The sequence below is a fragment of the Nyctereutes procyonoides genome, unplaced genomic scaffold, assembly GCF_905146905.1.
Source record: "Nyctereutes procyonoides isolate TBG_1078 unplaced genomic scaffold, NYPRO_anot_genome, whole genome shotgun sequence".
In the NCBI taxonomy this organism is placed as follows: Eukaryota; Metazoa; Chordata; class Mammalia; order Carnivora; family Canidae; genus Nyctereutes; species Nyctereutes procyonoides.
This window is the reverse complement of record NW_026575031.1, coordinates 1,825,017-1,845,353: the sequence shown is the minus strand read 5'-3', so window position 1 is coordinate 1,845,353 and position 20,337 is coordinate 1,825,017. Positions and strand designations below refer to the sequence as shown.

Below are 20,337 nucleotides of genomic sequence, written 5' to 3'. Positions count from 1 at the left end.
TGTGTGAATAATCAATATTCAACCCCAGCATGGTCTTTGAGCCTAAAACCAATAGACTGTATTTGTGCTGTTGATTTAGCATGCACTGAAACAAGCTGGAAAGAAGAGCTCCCAAGGAAGACAAGACTCTAGGAAGGAGGCTTGGCTTTAAACCAAAAGGCTATGTGTCTTGTGAGTGAATTGCGTGGGCCCCTCATTGCGTAAAATGGTATAGGTGAGAATGGATTTGCTGGATGGAGCTAGGGTAAAAGGATGTGGAGTCTAGTCTCATCAAGTTACTTATTCTCTGTCCCCCTACCCTGGTACTTCTCTCCAGTCTTGAAAGAAATATGCCATGTTCTATTGTATGATTTTGCATCTCAATTTTGTCAATGTTGTTCCATAAGTTTTTAACAAATTTGGGTCTACCTTGATGAATTTCTGTAGTGTGCAGGGGGTTCAATATCCCTTCAGGCCAAATAAATCTTACTTGATAGTTGGTCTTGAAGTTTAGAATTAGCACTTAGAACTAATGTTCCTAGAGGCTTTCGCATGTTTTTTAGTGTATCACTTTAACAGAAGTTTTTGACATTTTGTGTTAACTATCGCCATAGGTTTTTTTTTTTGTTTTTTCCTGCTCAGTAAAAGGGCTCCTGTGAACACCCTTATGATGCACCCTATCATGGTCGTCATGAATAGTTCTTAGGACCTCTTCATCTTTTTTCTCTCCTACTATTGCCCCCTGCTTCAAGCCAGAAGACTAAATAAATAAATAAATAAATAAATAAATAAATAAATAAATAAATGCTAGAAGGTGGCAAAATGAAGGATGTGATATTGGGAGCGAATACCTGGGTCGCGTGGGTGGAACGCTGCGCGGTGGCCGGGCGGGGGCTCCCGCCTCTGGGCCGCGGCCCGGGGATGCACCTGCCGAGGCGCGGCGGGGGCGGAGCCACGACGCGGAGGAGGTGACGCACGCGCATCGCGGCTCTCCCGGCCCGGCTCGACCCCCGCCCAGGCCCGGCCGCCGAGGAGTCCTGCGGCCGCCCCGGTGAGTCCTGCGCGGATGCCTGCCCTAGCCCCTGGGGGCCGCCCGGGCCCGCAGGTGCGCCGTATGGAGATGGGGGGGGGGCGTCCTGCAGTCGTCCTTGGGCTGGAGGCTGGGGGAGGACAACGGGTGGGTGCGGGTTAGGAGGTGCGGTCATAAATAAGGGAAAGGAACGGAGGATGGAAATTGGGTGGCTCGGCTCAGGAGAAGGGTGTGGGCCGGGGCTGAGGGTGGCACAAAGCCGTCCTGCCTCCACAGCAGGCGGGAGTAGGAGAGGGCCGCGCACGGTGGTCTCTGCCTCCCGCCTTCTGCGGCACCACTGCAGGCCTTACTGTCTTAGCTCTTTGGGGGATAAGGTTTCACGTCCAGGAATGACTTGGGGAAAGCCTTTCCTTTACAGAGAAGAAAATGGAGGTTGTGATTCTTGCAGCTGGAAGGAAGAGAATGCACCCCCAGCCCGCTCCCTGGAAGACTGGGCCAAAGGAGGGAGGGTTTGCACAGCCACTGCTGAAGCTGCGGTCTTACCCAGGTTGGGCAGCCGCACGAGTACCTGGCCCCTTGCTCTGCAGGCCCCTGACTCCATAGAAGCCAACATGTAAGACAGCTTGGGTCCCTAGGGCAGTCTTCTCCTTTTGCTCTCCTCGCAGCCACTTCTTCAAGCTCTAACGTATAGAACCGTGAGACAGTATTGCCAGCCTCATAGCAACGCTGTGGGGGCTCTGTGCCTGATGTTGTGCAGACACTCACAGAACCCTCCAACATGGGTGCTTTCCTCAGGCCCATTTTGCAGACAAAGCCGGCACGTGTGCCCAGGACTGCTCAGCGGGTCCGTGGCCCAGCCAGTTGGCCTGTCCTCACTTCTCAGACTGCAGGGCAGGCCTGCGTGGCTGTACCCTCATCCCCTGCAGGATCTCAGATGTGTTGCATGTTTGCTGAGCTAAGATGTTCCCTTGCACAGCTCGTGACCTCTGTGCTTCTTGACCATTTGAGTCTTCCTGACTTCTCCTTAGGAACCGCTTTTCTCCCCGGAGATGGGGAAAACTTGAGATGTCATTCTCCCTCTCCCTCTCTCAAAACTGAAGCAAGTTCTTGTTGTTGGTTTGCTTGCTTTACTAAGAGAGCGGAGGGCAGAGGGGTTGGGGGTAATGAAGCACTTCCAGGGAGTTGCAAGGAGAGAAGGTGTGAGAGGAGCCATTCCTTCTGTCTGGTGCTGTGTGCACAGGGAACTGGCTATCTTGGGGTGTTCGGTTTCTTTAATATTATTCCAAAGCAGACGTTCTGTCTCCACTGGACACTTAGGGCAAATCCCTAAGGATTTTTCATCACAGACCCCAACAGGTGGTCCCTTCTGTGACTTACTTGCGTGGGAGCATCGCAGGTGCCAGTGGTGTCCAGTAGAAACATGTTTGGTCTTTCTTCTGCAGGTTTAAACATGGCCTCTGAGATGGTTTCTGTCGTGTTCTCTGGCCTAGTGTTTTGGCTGACGTTCGGATGGACTCCAGCATCTGCTTATAGCCCAAGGACCCCTGACCGGGTCTCAGAAACAGATATCCAGAGGCTGCTCCATGGGGTTATGGAGCAGTTGGGCATCGCCAGACCACGGGTAGAGTATCCAGCTCACCAGGCCATGAATCTTGTGGGCCCACAGAGCATCGAAGGTATTTACTATATTCCCCCTGTTTGAAGTTTCCAGTAGCACTTACAATCATTAATACATGCTAAAGAACCTTTACTTTCTCCCCCCGTTTCCCATGTCTTCTTATTCCACACGATATATAATGCATGCCTCCACCTAGGAATATAAGTATCTAGAGAATAGGGACCTTATCTGTCTAGCTCACAGCTGTAGCTCTATCACCTGGCACAAAATCTCGTACATTAATATTTGAGTGAATAAAGGAGCACCTAGCATTATCCGTAGAGAAAGATTAGAGCCCAGAACCTGCTTCTTCTCCCATTCATCTTTAGGAAACTGTGTCCCCAGCTGGCTTCCTCTTTGAGTCATTGCCAACCAATACTTGTAAAAGATCCTTAAAATGCAGAGTCTATAGGATATGACTCGATTCTTAAGAATGATGTTGTGTAAATGCAAAGGGAGCTGAAAGAGGTCATTTCACTGAGTTTATGTCAAAAAATTTTTGAGATAATTTTAATAATAGCAAATGTCAATTAAATTCTTTTAGTGTGGCAAGATGATTTCCTCTAGGATTTTTTTTTTTAAGTTTCTGGCAATGTTATTGTAATACTTTTATTAAAAAGCGGTACTTTGTTGTTCGGTGATTTCTTTTTAGAGAGAATCTGAATCTAAGTCTTAAGAGTCGGTGACAAGCTAGTGCCTTATTTCTATGCCTTGCTTTATATCCTCTCTGATTTTGAAGGATGTCTTTCTCCAGTGAGGGGGAGGCCTAAAGCAGTCGCATGGTTAGTTAACGTTAACTGCAGCGGAGCACTTCAGCTCTTTCCCCTGTGAGTGGATCCTAAGGAAAAATGTGAATTCTGAGTTTTCTCAGAATACATAGCCAGGAAGTGGTATTCTGTATGAATCGATGACGCATAATTCTGCCTAAGTCTGGTGATTTCCTAAAAATACTGTCCTCCCCAGAGGCCTGTAAGTACCATGGATATTGTGACTATAGGATTCTCATTTCTGCCTTGTTACCCATAGTTATAAGCCATTGAGTAAAACTAACTCTGTGGGATTATTGTGTTTAGGTTGGCATTTGATGTCTGTCAAATTAACAGATAATTTGAGTCAGCAAGCATGCAAACCTAGAAGCAGGGGTTTGAAGCAGAGCAAATCATGCCACCCCTTTAGGAAAAATTTAAATCCTTCCCAGCACCTACCACCTGTCGCTCCTAGCACACTTTTCCATTTCAGACCAGCCTTTTCAAGACAGTAAATATCTGCCCTGGCAGCACAGTAAATGCTTGGTTAGTCACTCAGCTGTTGTCATGGAGAAATCTCTCTGAGTTTCCATTAATACCTGAGGCCTGGTCATCTGGGTGGAAGAGAAACAGCAGCTCCCTGGGCATCCAAAGCTTATGTTTTTCCAGAGCCTCGTTTTCATTACTCAAGATCCAATTATTTAGCACTTACTCCATGCCAGCCTCTGTGCAGAACCTGGAGCATCTATGTCCTAAAAGAATAGGCCTCTCTGTCAGAGAGAGGTTACCACAATGCACCGTGGTAAGTGTTTCGGGAGATGGACAGACAAGCTGCTGTCACAGAAGAAAAGAACAGGAGTAACTTATTCTGCTTGGGACTGGATGGGCGTACCTATGAGGAAAGACTTCTTCAGAGAGCAACATTTGACTTGAGTCTTGAAGTCTGAATCAGAATTTTTCAGGGAATATGGAGTGAAACAGCACAGAGGTTTGAAAGAGCGGGACAGTCAGGACGATTCAGAATGAAAAATTCTGTCTCCATTATTATTCTCTAGGACTATGTGGGGTCATGGCCACTTGTTCACCTCCAGAAGTGTCTGTGTCAGGGTGAAGATTGGCTTGTGTTTTAGTTTTCTATTACTCTGAGGCAAATGATGACAAATTTAGCACCTTACCATAATGCCAGTTTATTACCCCATGGTTTCTTTTGGTCATGAGTCTGGTGTGGGTTTGCTGGGCCCTCTGCTCAGTGTCTCATCAGGCTAAAATGGAGGTATTGACTAGAACTTGGGGTCCTCATTCAAACTCATTGAGGTTGTTGGCAGCGTTTGGTTTCTTGCTGCTATAGGACTGGGGTCCTCTCTTGCTGGCTACCAGCCAGGGTCCCTCTCTGCTCTAAGAGGCTACCCTGGGTCCTAAGCCAGGTGGCCCTAGCACAGAGGGGCAGCTTGCAGTCTTCAGCACCAGAGGCAGAATATCCCTGTGGTCTCCTGATTGTAATGATGGGAGTGGCCATCCCATCACCTTTGTCATTTAACAAGGGAGTGATATCTCATTATACTCACAGGTCTCACCCACACTCAGAAGCAGAGGATTATGCAGAACAAGGACACCAGGGGGCCTCCTGGGGGATCATTTTAGGATTCTGCCTATTACATCTTGGATGAAAGCTAATAGAAAATAGTCCAGAGACTTGGGGGGAGGGGGGGATAGAAACAAAAGAAACAAAATAAGAAGCCTGGGTTTTGTTTTGTTTTTTTCCCCCAGTTGTGGACCTTGGCCCTTAATTTGTTAGGTGATCTAGTATTTATTGAAGATAGCATTCATCCAACTCATCCATTTGTTTGCATTGTCTCCGCTCATTTACTTGTGTTAATTCCCAGGCTTCTGACAGATGTGTGGTAACTTTTGTATCCCTTCCAACATTTATTGTAGAATTTTGTTATGAAGGATCAAATTTTTTTTAATATTTTGTTTATTCATGAGAGACACAGAGAGGCAGAGACACAAGCAGAGAGAGAAGCAGGCTCCCTGCAGGGAGCCCGATTCAGAACTCGATCCCAGGACCCCAGGGTCACAACCTGAGCCAAAGGCAGACACTCAGCCACTGAGCCACCCAGGTACCCCTAAAGGATCAAATTAGAAAGGGTTGGTTTTTTTTTTTCTGATTTTTTATAGAAAGAATAGACACAATACGTGTATTCTGGTGTGAATTTTAACACACGTTTGACATAGACTATTGGCAAAGATGCTTGAATTTCGATGCCAGCTCCCTCATTTACTAGTGATGTGACGTTGAGCGAATTACCCAACTCCTCTAAGCTTTGTTTAGCTTGGGGATGGGATTTGAATTTACTGTCTACATTTGAATTTATTACTTGTGAGAAGGTAATATTCTCATTCAGAAGAAAAGGTGTTCACCTGTGTAATTGCAGTCCTGCGAAATCCTTTCTGAATGCATCATCACCAGACTTTAGATGACTATGACTGGACTTGCAGGAGGGGCTGATTATTGTCTAATAAATGACAAATCGGAGACAATGTTCCTGTACTTTGCCTACTCTGATTGATTAATCTTCTGGTCCTCAGATTCATCTCATTACTGAAGATACATATTAGCTCTTGAACATAGGCTTATAAACTAGCCTTTTAGTATAGAATACAGGGTCAACATAAATTACCGTGGGGTCCCCGTGTTCATACATCCTGTTACAAAAACTCTCCCTCCTTTGACCTCGTACCACTTGTAGTTACTGTGCCGTTGTTTCGCTACCTCTCCCGGCATCTGTTCACTATGTACTGATTGTGCTTCCTCACCTTCCATTCTCCCTCAGTCCACAGCAGTCTCCCATTCTTACCACTTATTTGTCAGGTCAACAAGTATCTCTTGGATGCCGGGCACTGTTTTAGGCACTGGGGAAAGAAGTGTGAACTTCCCAGATAGGTAGGACAGGAGAGATACAGTTCCTAAATTAACACATAAACTATATAGTTTATAGCAGAGGAGGGGGATGGTGGAAACAGCTTCAAATAGGGGCAGGAGCTCCTTCCCAGAGAGATAAGCAAAGCTTTGAGAGTTGGAGGGTGAGCTGGGTGGTGTGTAGAGGAAGACGTCCAGGGAGAAAGCTGCTCATACACAAGCTGGATGGGAGCAAGGAGGCCCATGTGGCAACAGCCCAAGACTCAGGAGCATGGTAGTAGGCGTGACGCTGGGAAGAAGGGGAGGCGGAGGCTGGGTACATGGGGGCAGAGCTCACAGGGTTTTGGCTTGTCCTCTGAGCATGTATCCTTGGAAATGATCACTCGAGCTGCTGTACTGAAAATCCTCCCAAGGGAGGGAGGACACATCACTTAGGATGCTTCGATAATGAGCCAAGGGAGCCAGGAGAGAGAGAGATGAGCATGATAGGTAGAGGGGTGGGGAGATGTAGTCGGGTTGTGGGTATGCTTTGAAATGAACAGGACTTGCTAGGGAGTTGGAGGCAGGACCTGAAAGAACGAGGAGTCGGGGATGACATCAGGATTTGGGCCTGAGGAACTGGAAGGGGAGCAAACTGAGCCTCTCCAGGGGGAGAGTTCAAGTTGAGCTTTCCACTGGCCAATTCTGAGATGCCTTACACAATTCCTGTCAGGGCCAGCCACTCTTGCCAAAATCACCTACATTCTGCCTTCATCCTATTCAGCCTCGGCAGCATTCCGCACACTTGACCTTTCCTAAAGCCCTTTTCTTTCTTGATTTTTATGCCAAGATGGCGCCCTGTTGGCTTTCCTCCTCTCTCTTTGCCCATGAACAGTTTTCTTCCCCAGATTCCTTGGTGATTTTCTCCTGCTGCCCTCGTACGCCACGTTAAGTTCCCCAGAGCTCAGTGCCTGGCCCACTGCTTTTATTCTTCAGCTTGCTCGCCCAACCACTGAGCCACCCGGGCATCCCTCATTTCTTCTCTGACTCCAAATGCTATTTCTTTGCTGATGATGCTGACATTTATATTTTCAGCCCCATCTTGTTTCTCATACATCTAAAGCCTTCTGTGACTTGCCAAAGTACCATCTGTCAATCCTGATACCTCTACCACGCCCTTCCTCAGCTTGCTTATGTCAGTCTTTCCTGTCTAAATGAACGGTGCCACCACAGAGCCATACATGTGGGTGAAAAACCTGGGATAGTCCTCACTTTTCTCCATTACATGTCAGACTCAGTTATCAGCAATTTATTTCCTTTCTGTTTCTATAATACGTCTGTCTTTGCCTGTCCTCTCTTCTCTCTGGCTCGACTTCAAACAGCCTGGCTCAGGATACCGTTGTGCCTGGCACAGATCTATGCAATTGTCTGTTGAGAAACCACATTGCCTCCACTTTTTGTTTCTTTCAAATTGTCCGAAAGGCAGAGTTAAACTTTGAAAGTATCGGTTTAAATCCCGTGAGCATCGCTCTCTGTGGTGAAAATTCAATCCATCCATGGCTTTCCACTGCACCTAGATCAAAAATAGCACCTCTAGGGGCAGACTGAGTGGCTCAGTGGTTTAGTGCAGCCATCAGCCCAGGGCCTGATCCTGGAGATCCAGGATCGAGTCCCACGTTGGGCTCCCTGCATGGAGCCTGCTTCTCCCTCTGCCTGTGTCTCTGCCTCTCTCTCTCTCTCTCTCTCTCTCTGCATCTCTCATGAATTAAAAAAAAAAAATAGCACCTCTTGCTGCAGCCTGCCAGGGCCCTGCTTGCACACTCTCCTCCTGGCCTTGCTGTCCCACCCACTCCCAGCCCGCGTCCCTTCAGTCCCCGGTCACACCGGTGGGGTGAGGTTCACACTCCAGCTTCATACCACTGGTCCTTTCTGCTCTGCTTAGCAGACCTCCTTCTGCGGTCTCCACTCTAAGTTGCCTACTCAGGGACAGCTGCCCAGACTGCTCTGAGCAGCCCCCCTTCTCTGTCACCATGTCCTGGTGTTTTCTTAACCACCATAGCATCCTTTGTGATTTGTCATTAGGGTTTGTTTCCTTGCTCATCGTCTGTGTCCCCACCAATATGTCAGCTCCACGAGACTGTTTTATTTACCACTTCCCACCCAGACACACAGTAGGCACATGGCAAACACTTACAGATTGAATGTACATGTATCAGGGGAAAATAAATACATCCCACAGCAACAGGTAAGTGTTTGCCATCTGCATCTGTTGAGGCTTTTCTCCTTTCAGTTCGAGGCAGGTATTTCATTTCTATTCTGTGTTTTAAAAAAATCTGCCCAGAGCTCGGTGATTTCTGCTGAGCAAAAAGTCTGTTTACTTTGATGGTGACCGATGAACACAGCACAGGGCTGGGGCCCATTCAGAAGCAGGCAGGACCTCTTGCAGGTCCCCGGCTCACCCAGCGAGATGTGCCGTGTGCTGGAGGAGTCCTAAAATTTGGTGTCCGGCCTCCTGGTTCAGTGCTGATTGTTAAGTGGTCCCTGGGGAGGAAGCATTTGCCAAAAACATTGAAGGGCAGTGGCCATTATTCTTAATTTGTCCGTGGGCACCTGAGACATGGTAGGGAGCAGCTTTCAGACACATGCACCCTCAGCCAGAGCCAGACGGACACACAAAGACAAGCAGGGGCCAACTTGTTTTTAATAGAGAAGAGAACATGGGGGCTGAGTCTCGACCACAGTGTTCACAAGCTGTGTGCCACCATGACAACTTATCGAGCCTTTGTTTTGTCCCCCGTAGAGGGGGCCTGGAGCCCACCTGCCCAACGCAGCCCACAGCACCATCAGGAGGCCGCCCCCATCGCGGTGGGTCACTGTGCACATTCCCAGCCTCCTACGGCCTGCCCCCAAGTCACTCGGATGACTCATCAGGTGGCCACGGTGCTGCCCCCAGCCTCCCCACCCCCGCCAGCCCAGAGGTGCTCGTGCTTCCTGGGCCCTCCTGGAATGGCTGCTGCTGTTCTGTTGTCCCCAGAATGCGTAATGCCAGCAGCTAGCCAAGGTGATCAGAAAGCCAGGGCCAGGGCCAGGGACTCTTGGGTGTCAGGATGGTTCTGCTGCTGACCCTGGTGCTCCCTTGGATGAATGCAGCCCGCACATGTGCCTTAGTTTCCAGAATGCTGACCCCCTCCGGTAAGGAGATCTGAGCGCCACCTGTTTATTTTTCCCACAACTCTAGGCCACCATATGCCGAGCTCTGTGATAATGCCAGACAACAAACCACTATATAAAATTTTTTTTAAGATTTTATTTATTCATGAGAGACACACAGAGAGAGGCAGAGACATAGAGGGAAGAGAAGTAGGCCTGCTGTTTTTATTCTTAGTTTTTTCACCTCAAAATAAAGAGAACCCAGGGTGTTTTCCTACTAAGTATGTAGTGCAGACAGTCCTTTGTTAGGTACAACCTGTGTGAAGGGCAGGTCCCTGAGCAGCCGTTGCCAGCCCTTGGCCTCTGTCACGGGCGGCAGTGCCTCTGACTTGCCACAGCGGGGCAGCACTTGTTTGTTTTCTTTTTTTTTTTTAATAATAAATTAATTTTTATTGGTGTTCAATTTACCATCATACAGAATAACTCCCAGTGCTCATCCCGTCAAGTGCTCCCCTCAGTGCCCGTCACCCATTCACCCCCACCCCCCGCCCTCCTCCCCTTCCACCACCCCTAGTTCGTTTCCCAGAGTTAGGAGTCTTTCATGTTCTGTCTCCCTTTCTGATATTTCCCACACATTTCTTCTCCCTTCCCTTATATTCCCTTTCACTATTATTTATATTCCCCAAATGAATGAGAACATACAATGTTTGTCCTTCTCCGATTGACTTACTTCACTCAGCATAATACCCTCCAGTCCCATCCACGTTGAAGCAAATGGTGGGTATTTGTCGTTTCTAATGGCTGAGTAATATTCCATTGTATACATAAACCACATCTTCTTTATCCATTCATCTTTCGATGGACACCGAGGCTCCTTCCACAGTTTGGCTATTGTGGACATGGCTGCTATAAACATTGGGGTGCAGGTGTCCTGGCATTTCATTGCATCTGTATCTTTGGGGTAAATCCCCAACAGTGCAATTGCTGGGTCGTAGGGCAGGTCTATTTTTAACTCTTTGAGGAACCTCCACACAGTTTTCCAGAGTGGCTGCACCAGTTCACATTCCCACCAACAGTGTAAGAGGGTTCCCTTTCTCCACATCCTCTCCAACATTTGTTGTTTCCTGCCTTGTTAATTTTCCCCATTCCCACTGGTGTGAGGTGGGATCTCATTGTGGTTTTGATTTGTATTTCCCTGATGGCAAGTGATGCAGAGCATTTTCTCATGTGCGTGTTGGCCATGTCTATGTCTTCCTCTGTGAGATTTCTCTTCATGTCTTTTGCCCATTTCATGATTGGATTGTTTGTTTCTTTGCTGTTGAGTTTAATAAGTTCTTTATAGATCTTGGAAACTAGCCCTTTATCTGATACGTCATTTGCAAATATCTTCTCCCATTCTGTAGGTTGTCTTGTAGTTTTGTTGCCTGTATCCTTTGCTGTGCAAAAGCTTCTTATCTTGATGAAGTCCCAATAGTTCATTTTTGCTTTTGTTTCTTTTGCCTTCGTGGATGTATCTTGCAAGAAGTTACTGTGGCTGAGTTCAAGCACTTGTTTCTCGTTTGAAGGTTGCATTTGGAAGAATGGGGCCAACTCTTGACCCTGGTATCCTAAAGACAGCCCTTCTAGGATCCCCTTGTCCTGGGGGAGCCAGTGAGGACAATGGGTTGGATCTTTGAGGAGGCCCCTCATCCTTGGGAGGCCTCCAAAGCGGAAGCCCATGTCCTTTGCGGTTCCATTCAGCCCACCCTCTACTCAAATCCTTAAAAATGTCCCTGGGTGATTTCCAGTTTCCCATCTTGCTCAATTGCGCAGATAGTGATAAAGAAATTCAGAAGGAGAAGGCGGGGAGGCGGGGTGGGCAGGAAGATGAGAATAATGGGTTCTTTTTCTATTCTGTTCACATCACCCTGGGTGTCTAGGGGCAGGTGTGCAGGAGGCACGTAGCTGAGTATGACACAGGAGAGATACTGCGGCAAAGGGAGAAATTTCACAGTTGTCCCGGTCGTGGTGGCTGCTGCTGTAAGAGTGGGGGAGGTCACCCCAGGCGAGTGTCAGGGAGGAAGAGCGGAGTGGTTAAGAAGAGGCCTAGAAGACCATGTGTAGGTGCCAGGTAGTAGGACCTGGAGGGGAAACAACAATTGGCCAGAAAGCACTAGAATGATGACACGCGTAGAAAACAAGGAAAAATTGTTTCAAGAATGAGCCGTGGTCCAGGCACCTGGGGGCTCAGGGGTTGAGCATCTGCCTTCGGCCCAGGTCATGACCCCAGGGTCCCAGAATTGAGTCCCATGTCAGGCTCCTGCAGGGAGCCTGCTTCTCCCTCTGCCTGTGTCTCTGCCTTTCTCTGTGTGTCTCTCATGAATAAATAAATAAAATCTTAAAAAAATAAAATATCAGATAACTGTAACTCTTTATGAAGTGTATTAGAGACTTTCCTACCGTGTTTCCCCTTTTTCCTGCCGTGTTTCCCCTTGACTGTCACAGGACCGTCACACAACACTTCTGACCCCAAATGTGGGGAGTGTTTCCTACACCAGGCAATTGTGTTGCATGGGCTGGTTGACTGGACATTCTGCAGTGTGACTCCACTCTGACACTGGTTCCCTGGATGTGGTGACACTCCCCCGGGTGAGTGCTCAGACCCACAGGACGCCCATAGGAGCCGATCCCAATCTAGCTTGTCACCTGGGCTTCTGACTGCCTGGTGATAAATCTGACTTTCCTAGCACCCCCTTGTTGGTTGGGTTGATTTGCAGGAGCCGCTCACAGAACTCAAGGGAACACTGATGGTTTCCCAGTTTGTGAAAGGATACAACAGGGAGAGAGACCCAGGGTCAGGTCTGGGTAGGTCCCCAGTGCAGGGGCTTCTGTGTCCATGGGGTTGGGGTGTATCACCCTCCCAGAGTGGACCTCTTCAACCTGCAGGCTCCAGAACCCTGTCCTCTTGGGATTTTATGGAGGCTTCCTTACATAAGATCAGTCATTGACTCTATTTTCAGCCCTTACCCCTCTCGAGAGAATGGAGGTGGAGTTGAAAATCCCAAGCTTCTAATCAAAGCTTCGTCTTTCCGGTGTCCGGCCCTCCTCTAGGAGCCACCCAGGAACACAGGCAGAGTCACTTCATTGGAACAAAATACATCCCTGTCACCCAGGAAATTACAAGGGTTTCCAGAGCCCTGGGTCAGAAACCAGAATCAAAGACCAAATACAAGAGCAAAAGGTGGTCCTCATACTCTCATCACTCAGGAAATTACAAGGTTTCTCAGGAGCTGTCTGCCAGGAACTGGGGCAAAGACCAATATATATTTTCTATCATAAATGTATACTCTGTAGTTACTTACTAAATATATTACAGCATTTCTGTATTTACATTAGAAAATCCCTATATAACTTGCAAAGTATAATTCAAGATGAAGAGTGTTGTCTTTGCCTTCTGTACTCTCTTTCAAATAAATAAATTCTTAAAAAATATAGAATAAATATTGAGGTGCCTGGATGGCTCGGCCAGGCATCTGCCATCAGCTCAGGTCGTGACCTCAGGGTCTTGGGATTGAATCCCACATCATGATCCCTGCTCAGCAGGAAGCCTGCTTCTCCATCTCCTGGCCTCTCCCCTGTGCATGCTTTCTCTCTCTCTCTCCCTCTATCTCTCTCTCTCTCTCAAATAAATAAAATCTTTAAAAACATACATCTAGATATATAAAATAAATTTTTCAGTGAGGCATTCTCCAAAAGCAAAAAGAGAAAATAATGTGCTGCTGTTGGGGAATGTTGTATGTGCATTTTAAGTAACTTTGCAGCAGTGCAGGACCAAGCATCAGTATGCTCTCACCGCATGCACGGAGTGAGAAGGGATGTGGATCACCAGCACAGTTACAGTTTGTGGCAGGTAGGCTTAGTGATCATACACAGTGCTTACTGCGTTTTAGCTGATAGGTGGAAACAGTCATCATCCCTGGTCAGGATTGTTCTCGTGTTACATGACTTGTGAGTTGCGTCAACATCTTCAACTCATCCCTTCAGTAAAGTGTGACTGTCTTGCGATGGCAGCGTGGCACACAAGACAAGGTCAGGTTGACTGTGCGACGACTGCTGATTGCTGTGCGGGGTCCAAGTCCAGGACACAGGCTGTGGAGTGCTCACTTCCAGACAGGTTGGAACCCACTTGAATCTGAGAATCTGAGCCTCCACATGTTTTCATGGAACTCTGTGGAGTTCAGATGTGCTTATTAGTTAGGGTTTTCCAGGGAATCAGAACAGATGATGTGTGTGCATGTATGTGTAGGATTTATAAATAAATCATCAATTATACATAAGGATGTGTGTGTGTAGAGAGAGATTGGTCTGAAGGTGTTGGCCTCTGCAGTTGGGGGTTGAAAGGTCTGAAATCTGCAGAGTAGACCTGCACCCTGGAGACCTCTCACCCAGGGAAGAGTCAGTGTTGTGACCTTGAGTCTGGAGGCATCTGAAGGCAGAGCCCTTTCCTCTTCAGGGAACCTCGGTGTCTGAAGGCCTCCGACTGTTTGACATTCTAAGACCATTATGTAACTTGCAAAAATATGATTCCACATTATGGAAGACGGTCTGCTCTACTCAGCCTAATGATTTTGTTGTCAACTGCATCCAAAAAAAGGCCTTCCACGCAACCTCCATCTCGCATCCATCCTGGCATTTGACCACACAGCTGGGCACAATAGTCCAGCCAAGCTGACGCGCTAAGTGAACGTCTCTCTAGTGCAGCAGGTGACACAGTAATGCGGTCGCATCAACACGATTGCATCAAGCTGCTATTTCCTGAGGAAGATGGTTGTTACCCACATATAATCAGTACTGTGCTTTAGGGTCCCCCGTCAGATCCTGGATCTCGAGTTACTTGCTTGTACAGTCTTGTGCTTACTTACACCTCACAGCCACTTGCTTGAGATGGGCAAGGAGGACACATATTCCTGCTACACGCTAGAGACATAGAGAATCTGCGAGAAGTGTCTTAACTAGGGATGCAGTTATTATTTGCATGTGGATTTACAGCCCGAGCGTGACCCTGCTGTTCCGTTGTGTCCCACACAGCGTGCAGCTTCCCAGGCTGCTTGATTAAGGCTATAGATGGGGACGCCTGGGTGGCTCAGGGAGTGAAGCGTCTGCCTTTGGTTCAGGCCATATCCCAGGGTCCTAGGACTGAGCCCTGCCCAGGAGAGACTCTGCTTCCCCACCCTAGCCCATACTCTCTCTTGTTCTTGCTCTCAAATAAATAAAATCTTCAAACAAACAAAAAATAAAGGTATAGATGTGGACAGCGTTAATGTTAGAGCAGGTGGTGAAAGAAGTTCACCTTTAAGGATGATTCTTTCTTGCCCCTGGGCTCATTGTTGATCTTCCTTGGAATGGGCTGCTTATTGGCTCACCACGAATCGGCATTTCCGAGCAGGCACTGCTTGCCCTCCTCTGTGGACCGTAGGCCCTGCGAGAGCAGACATGACGTGGGCCTGCATCATGTATGTGCAGGGCCTGGACAGCGCTGGCACGTGCCGGGGCCCTGCTGGGCGCTTGTTAAAATCACGTTGCTCTAGTTGCTGCCTTGAGACAACGTTAACTCCTAGACTCCAGCACTTGAAACTCATGTCATTTCGGCCGGGAGCTTCCTGTAATACAGCTGCCAGCGCACTTGGAGCCACCCTGGTAGTCCTGAGTCCCCTGGCTTTCTGCGCACCTGCTCCCGCGGGACCCCAGCGCCTGGCAGAACGCCTTCGGTGTTGCTCACGGTCCCCCAGCCCGCGGCACACAGGATTCGGGGCACAATGGGACATAACAGACCGGGGAGCCGCTGGGGGCCAGGGCCCATGTGCCCTCCTCGTCCTTGTCCCCTCAGCTGGCACCACCTGCCGGTCAGCCTCCGCCCGCAGCTGTGGCTGCCTCGGGAGGGCGGGGGGGGGGGTCCCTCGGCTTGCCTGGTGCCCCAGCTCCCAGGGAGTTCTTGGGAAGCTGGCCTTCCCCCGCCTCCTCACTGGCCCCCTCCGTCCTGGCCCACTGGGCCGGGGGGGGGGGCGGGGGGAGGATCCCCCTCCTGCTCGGCTCCCAGCGGCCTGCCTCCTTCCCGCCCCGGCCTGGGCGAGCCGGCCTTCCCTGGGTGTGAGCCGGCCCCGGGCGCCTCACGGCCCTCGTGCCACCGGCTGCTGGCAGGCGTCCTCCGAGCCGCGGCCTAGCTGAAGCTGAGGAGGTCCAGCCGGGACCTTGTTCCCCATCACGGGACGGCCGTGCGGGAGAAGGTGAGCCCACGAGGAGCGGGCCAGGCCCCAGGGAAGCCCTGAGGGAGCCGGGCTGGGCAGCCGGCCCAGTGGGCCCTGCGCTCTGCGTGGGTCGGCGGGGCACCTGCGGCTGCCTCCTGTCCCCTGGATGTGTGCGAGCCTGCAGGGATGCCTGGCGGGGTGGTTGCCGTCGCAGCCGCAGGCGGATGGCGCTTCAGGAAGCAGGTTTTTCTGACGGACCGCCCTCCTGGAGCAGGTCGGTGCGGCACCTGGGACGCCGCGGGGGCCCGGTGCACATGGCTGCCTTGGGGCACCACGGGTGCGGGGAGCGTGGCTGCAGAGGCACCAGGCCTAGGAGGGGCTCGGACAGCCGGTAGCACCAAGCAGGTCCCCCAGATTCCACGAGGTTTGTTTTCCCAGTCTGCACCCATACACAAGCGACACAGGCCATGTCACATCATCTTGGGGCAGTCGAGGCAAATACTGTATAAAGAAGGGTGTCGGACAGGGAACGGGCACACAGCCCCAGGCATCACTGTCATAGTAGTGGTGCCTTCCTTGTCTGTGTATCTCCCCAAGGGCACTGGCTTCCAGGATGAGGACAGGGTGAAGGCATCCTACCTTCTCTGTCCCTGACATCCTTCCACTAAGCTTGGCCTGGGAAACCTGCCACCAGAAGCTGTTTATCACTGGATGCACGGGCTTCCCTTTGCTCCTGGGAAGTGTCTGCCCCCTCAGGGTTCACCTGCGGAGCTAGAGCCAGGCGAGGCAGCAAGGATGGACAGGTGCTTCCCGAAAGCACCACTAAAGCACGCTATCTGCATACCCAGCACGCTCTGCTCCATCTCTCATCGTTGTGGCTGTTCACATGTTGTCTTTTGCCATCAAATAGGTTATACAAGCATCTTTAAAGTCAGGAAGACAGTTTAGTCAGCTGCTGAGCCAAGAGTGAAGTGCCCGTAGAGGCGTCAGCGATGTCTGTGCCAGGAAGATGTGCGGGTGAACTGGAAGTCGTGCCCTCCTTGGCTGGGGGGCAGGCTGTCCACATGTTGGTAAGTGTGGGAGGCAGTGACCAATGCTCCCTCTGAACCACACACATTGTATCAAAATGTCATCTCATCCATTTCCAGTTTGGTTTACTCAATAAGGAATTACTGAGCACTTACCACCTGCCAGGAATTGTTGCCTACATGCATTTTTACCTAATTGTTTAAAGATTTTATTTATTTATTCATGAGAGACACACACAGAGAGAGGCAGAGACACAGGCAGAGGGAGAAGCAGGCTCCATGCAGGGAGCCCGACGTGGGACTTTATCCCAGGACCCTGAGCCAAAGGCAGACTCTCAACCGCTGAGCCCCCCAGGTGCCCACCTCCATACATTTTTTAAAACCAATAAGCACACCATCTGATTTATTATGTAGGATTTTCATAAAATAGACAGAGTCGGGCATTATCTTCTTCTAACCTGGCAGTCACAGTTCAACTCTGAGTGGCATCATTGAGTAGTTTTACAGCTAATCTGGAGCAGAGCTGGGTTGGGCCATGTCTTGCCTTCTCCGTCCCCTGGCTGCATTTCCTGTTGGTGTTTCGGTCTAGAGGCATCCAGATGTGCAGAGTGACAACACAAGGAAGATCAGGAAGGATGAGCTATGTTTTCACGTAGTGTCCCACCCCAGTGAGGGTGCCTACTAAATGGGTGTCAGAAAACCTGGTATCCAGGGAATGACAGAGAGGAGTAGCCAGGTGCATTGTCTCTTGTTTCAAGTTCCTTGAAGTGCAGGGGAAGGAAAGGGATGTTGGAAATTGAGATTCATGTCTACGATACACTGGGACAGAAGCTGAGAGCCCAGGATGTAGCCCAGACCGTTCCCACCAAGGAGCTCTATAAGCAGGTCGGGAGGTAGCCCCCAGAAAAGCCATCACAGATGAGCTGGATTCGAGCTGGCCTTCCTTTGGAGGGTAGCCATGGGTGAGGGGGACTCAGATCCGGGCAGGAAGAACTAGGAAGAAATACCTTGTGTAGCTAATAGGTGTCGAGTTTAGGGTGGTGATGGGGAGTGGCAGTGGCGGGGGGAAGGCTGGACACTTTGAGGAGTGTCACCGAGTTTCCCGGCAAAGGAGCATCTGGGCAGTAGGGGCATGTGGTAAGTAATGTTCAGAGCTCAAAGGTCCCCCAAGGAGGCCCTGGCCTGTGGAGTGTCTTGTAAGCCTCTCTCTGCAGGTAGAAAGGCAGCCCTAAGTCTAGAGATGCCCTCGGTGGCAGCAGGGCTGATAGCAGTGGTATCAGATGGGCGCAGGGATTGGGTATTTCTCTTTGTGCCGGGGTCTGGGCATCGAGCTGGGTATTTCTGTCATCCCCCATCCCAGGCACTGAAGGGTGTCAAAAAGGTAATGAAGGAACGTGTTTTCCGTCATCTCAGCACACACTGAGCAGTCTGTCAGGTGGACCTCTGCTGTCGTCACCCACCTTTCCGTGTGGGTTTTCACTTGGGTACATCCGCCTCTAGGGTGCCAGAGGATCAGAGGCTGACCTCTCACGGTATCTTGGAGCATACTTGGTCTCGAGTTGGTGGTGGCGCAGCACACAGTGGGATGACAGGTGTGGCACTGGCACTTGGGTTGAACAAGTCGAGGGTCCCTCCCCCTAGCCTGATGTGACCATGGTGGTGGGCCCTCCCAGCTCACACAGGCTTGTGGCACTACTGGCTATTTCCCCCAAGAGCCTGTCAAGGTCTTTCTTTGCACAAGACAGATTGTGGCTTCAGGGACGTTCAGTCCGACGACTGGCCTTCCCAGCAGAGGCCCAGGGGACCATCCCGATGCCACTTTCTGGTACGACAGCTCAGCAGGCCCGTGTCGGCAAATCCAGCCTGGTTTGGACAAGATGCGGGTGACTAACGTTTTCCCCTGAAGCAGCAGGAATGGATGGGCCTGCTGGAAAGAATTCCTCTGCTGTAAACTATCGAAGACGTCTGTCTCCTGAATGGAACCAGCGGGTCTCTTCTCCTGTCTCTTAGTTTATTTCCGTCTTCTTTTCAGCCCTTCAGCGGATGATGGGAGGGACCGTTTGTCGAGTTTGTGCAGACCCTGAATAGCCCTTGCTCACTGGAGTGTGCAAAAATATGGCAACAACACAGGTGCTGTTGTCTGCAAATGTTTCCAAAGGGAAGGGGAAGAGCGGTTATTCTGACAGTAAGGGTGCATTCTCCTAATATCACAAAGATTTTCTTTTTCCATTTTTTTTTCCTGTGTGGTCAGTAAAGAGAATTTTTGGCAGTTGGCTCTCGCTTAACTAGATCTGTATACAGCATGCTGGAGCCGGGTAAGCATCTCTGTTTTTTTTTACAGGCAGAGTTTTGGTGCCTAGGGGTCTGGGCTGTGGACAATCAAGACATCCCTGCAGGCAGGGAGTGGTCAGCTTGCTCCCAGCTTGCCAGGTCCAGGGCTGGGATGCTTCAGTGCATTCACCCGGGCTCCAGGGGAGGCCGCGTCATCCTCAGCCCCTCCAAGACAGCCTTGAGGAGTGTGCCTGAATGACTGCCTTGCTCGGATTTAGGCAAAGGGGCAAGAGGTGATGGCAGGATGCCCCAACAGTTCTTACTGGGTGGTGCCAGCACTGTTCTGATGTAGAAGTAGTAGGAGCGAGGGTGTCTTGGGTCTAGACTTCTGCCCTCTTTAGACCGCTTGTCACTTCAACAAGCAAATTTAGAAATAGACCTGAATCATTCAGCGCAGGAGAAAAGTACCAGAAACCCAAATAGATGGATGCACACCAGCCAACTGCGTGTGGCTTGGGTTGGTAAGGAGAGACATGCGTGCCCCTTGATGCTCTGCAGGCTCAACCTTTCAGTCACAGGACAGACCCATCTGGGCAGTGTGAGAACCAGAGATCAGCTTTTTTCACCTACGTGAGCCCCAGAACTTAGAACATTTGCCTCCATGAGTTTTTGGTAATCACTATTGTAGACCTAAGAATTCTATTTTTTTTAATCATATCAACTTGAATATTGAAGCTGTAGAATCCAGGGAGAGCACAATCTATGTTTTAAACAGGTAACCGAGAAACATTAAAAGGTTAGAGGAACTCTTTTTTATAATACCTCACAAAAGGAGACACTAGGTTGAGTAAGAGTGTTAGATCTTTAAATGTGGCTTTAGGGGGAAGAGAACTAATATTTTACCACTATTTGCCTGACATTTCATATATTGTTATTTAAAAATCCTCAGAAAACCCCATGTGGTGATTCCCTTTCACAAGGGCAAGTTGAGGTGTAAAGTGTGTGAGCCGTTGGCCCCACATTGACCATCGAGGGGAGATAGGATCTGGATTCAAATCTGTGAGTTTCTAGAGCACGGTTTTCACTCCAAACGCTCTTGATGTCGGGCCAGATAATTCTCTGTCATGAGGGCTGCATCCCTGGCCCCTGCCCACGGGATGCCAGGAGAATCCTCCCACCTGTGACAGCCAGAAAGGTCTCCAGATATGGTCCTCCACCAATAAAGAGTGGAGCACCACTCTCCAGGGGCTTAATTGTTACTGCCACTGCACATCCAGAAAGAAATTTGGGGGTAGGTACCCTTAAAGACTGTACATGGTATGGTTTGCTTATATTTGTAGTGATTTTTCTTAT

At 49.7% G+C, this 20,337-nt stretch overlaps 1 protein-coding gene across 3 annotated transcripts in view; it reads left to right on the top strand.

Annotated features, from left to right (window-relative positions):
• The first annotated feature begins 920 nt into the window (after positions 1 to 920).
• SCG5 (secretogranin V) overlaps positions 921 to 20,337 on the top strand; it is a 53,489-nt gene continuing 34,072 nt past the window's right edge. For 2 of the 3 annotated variants that reach the window (XM_055316805.1, XM_055316803.1), the window contains exons 1-2: positions 921 to 1,030; positions 2,452 to 2,685. In XM_055316805.1, coding sequence (XP_055172780.1) covers positions 2,460 to 2,685 — 226 coding nt within the window. In that variant the 5' untranslated portion in view covers positions 921 to 1,030; positions 2,452 to 2,459. The other variant, XM_055316804.1, reaches the window with a different exon arrangement.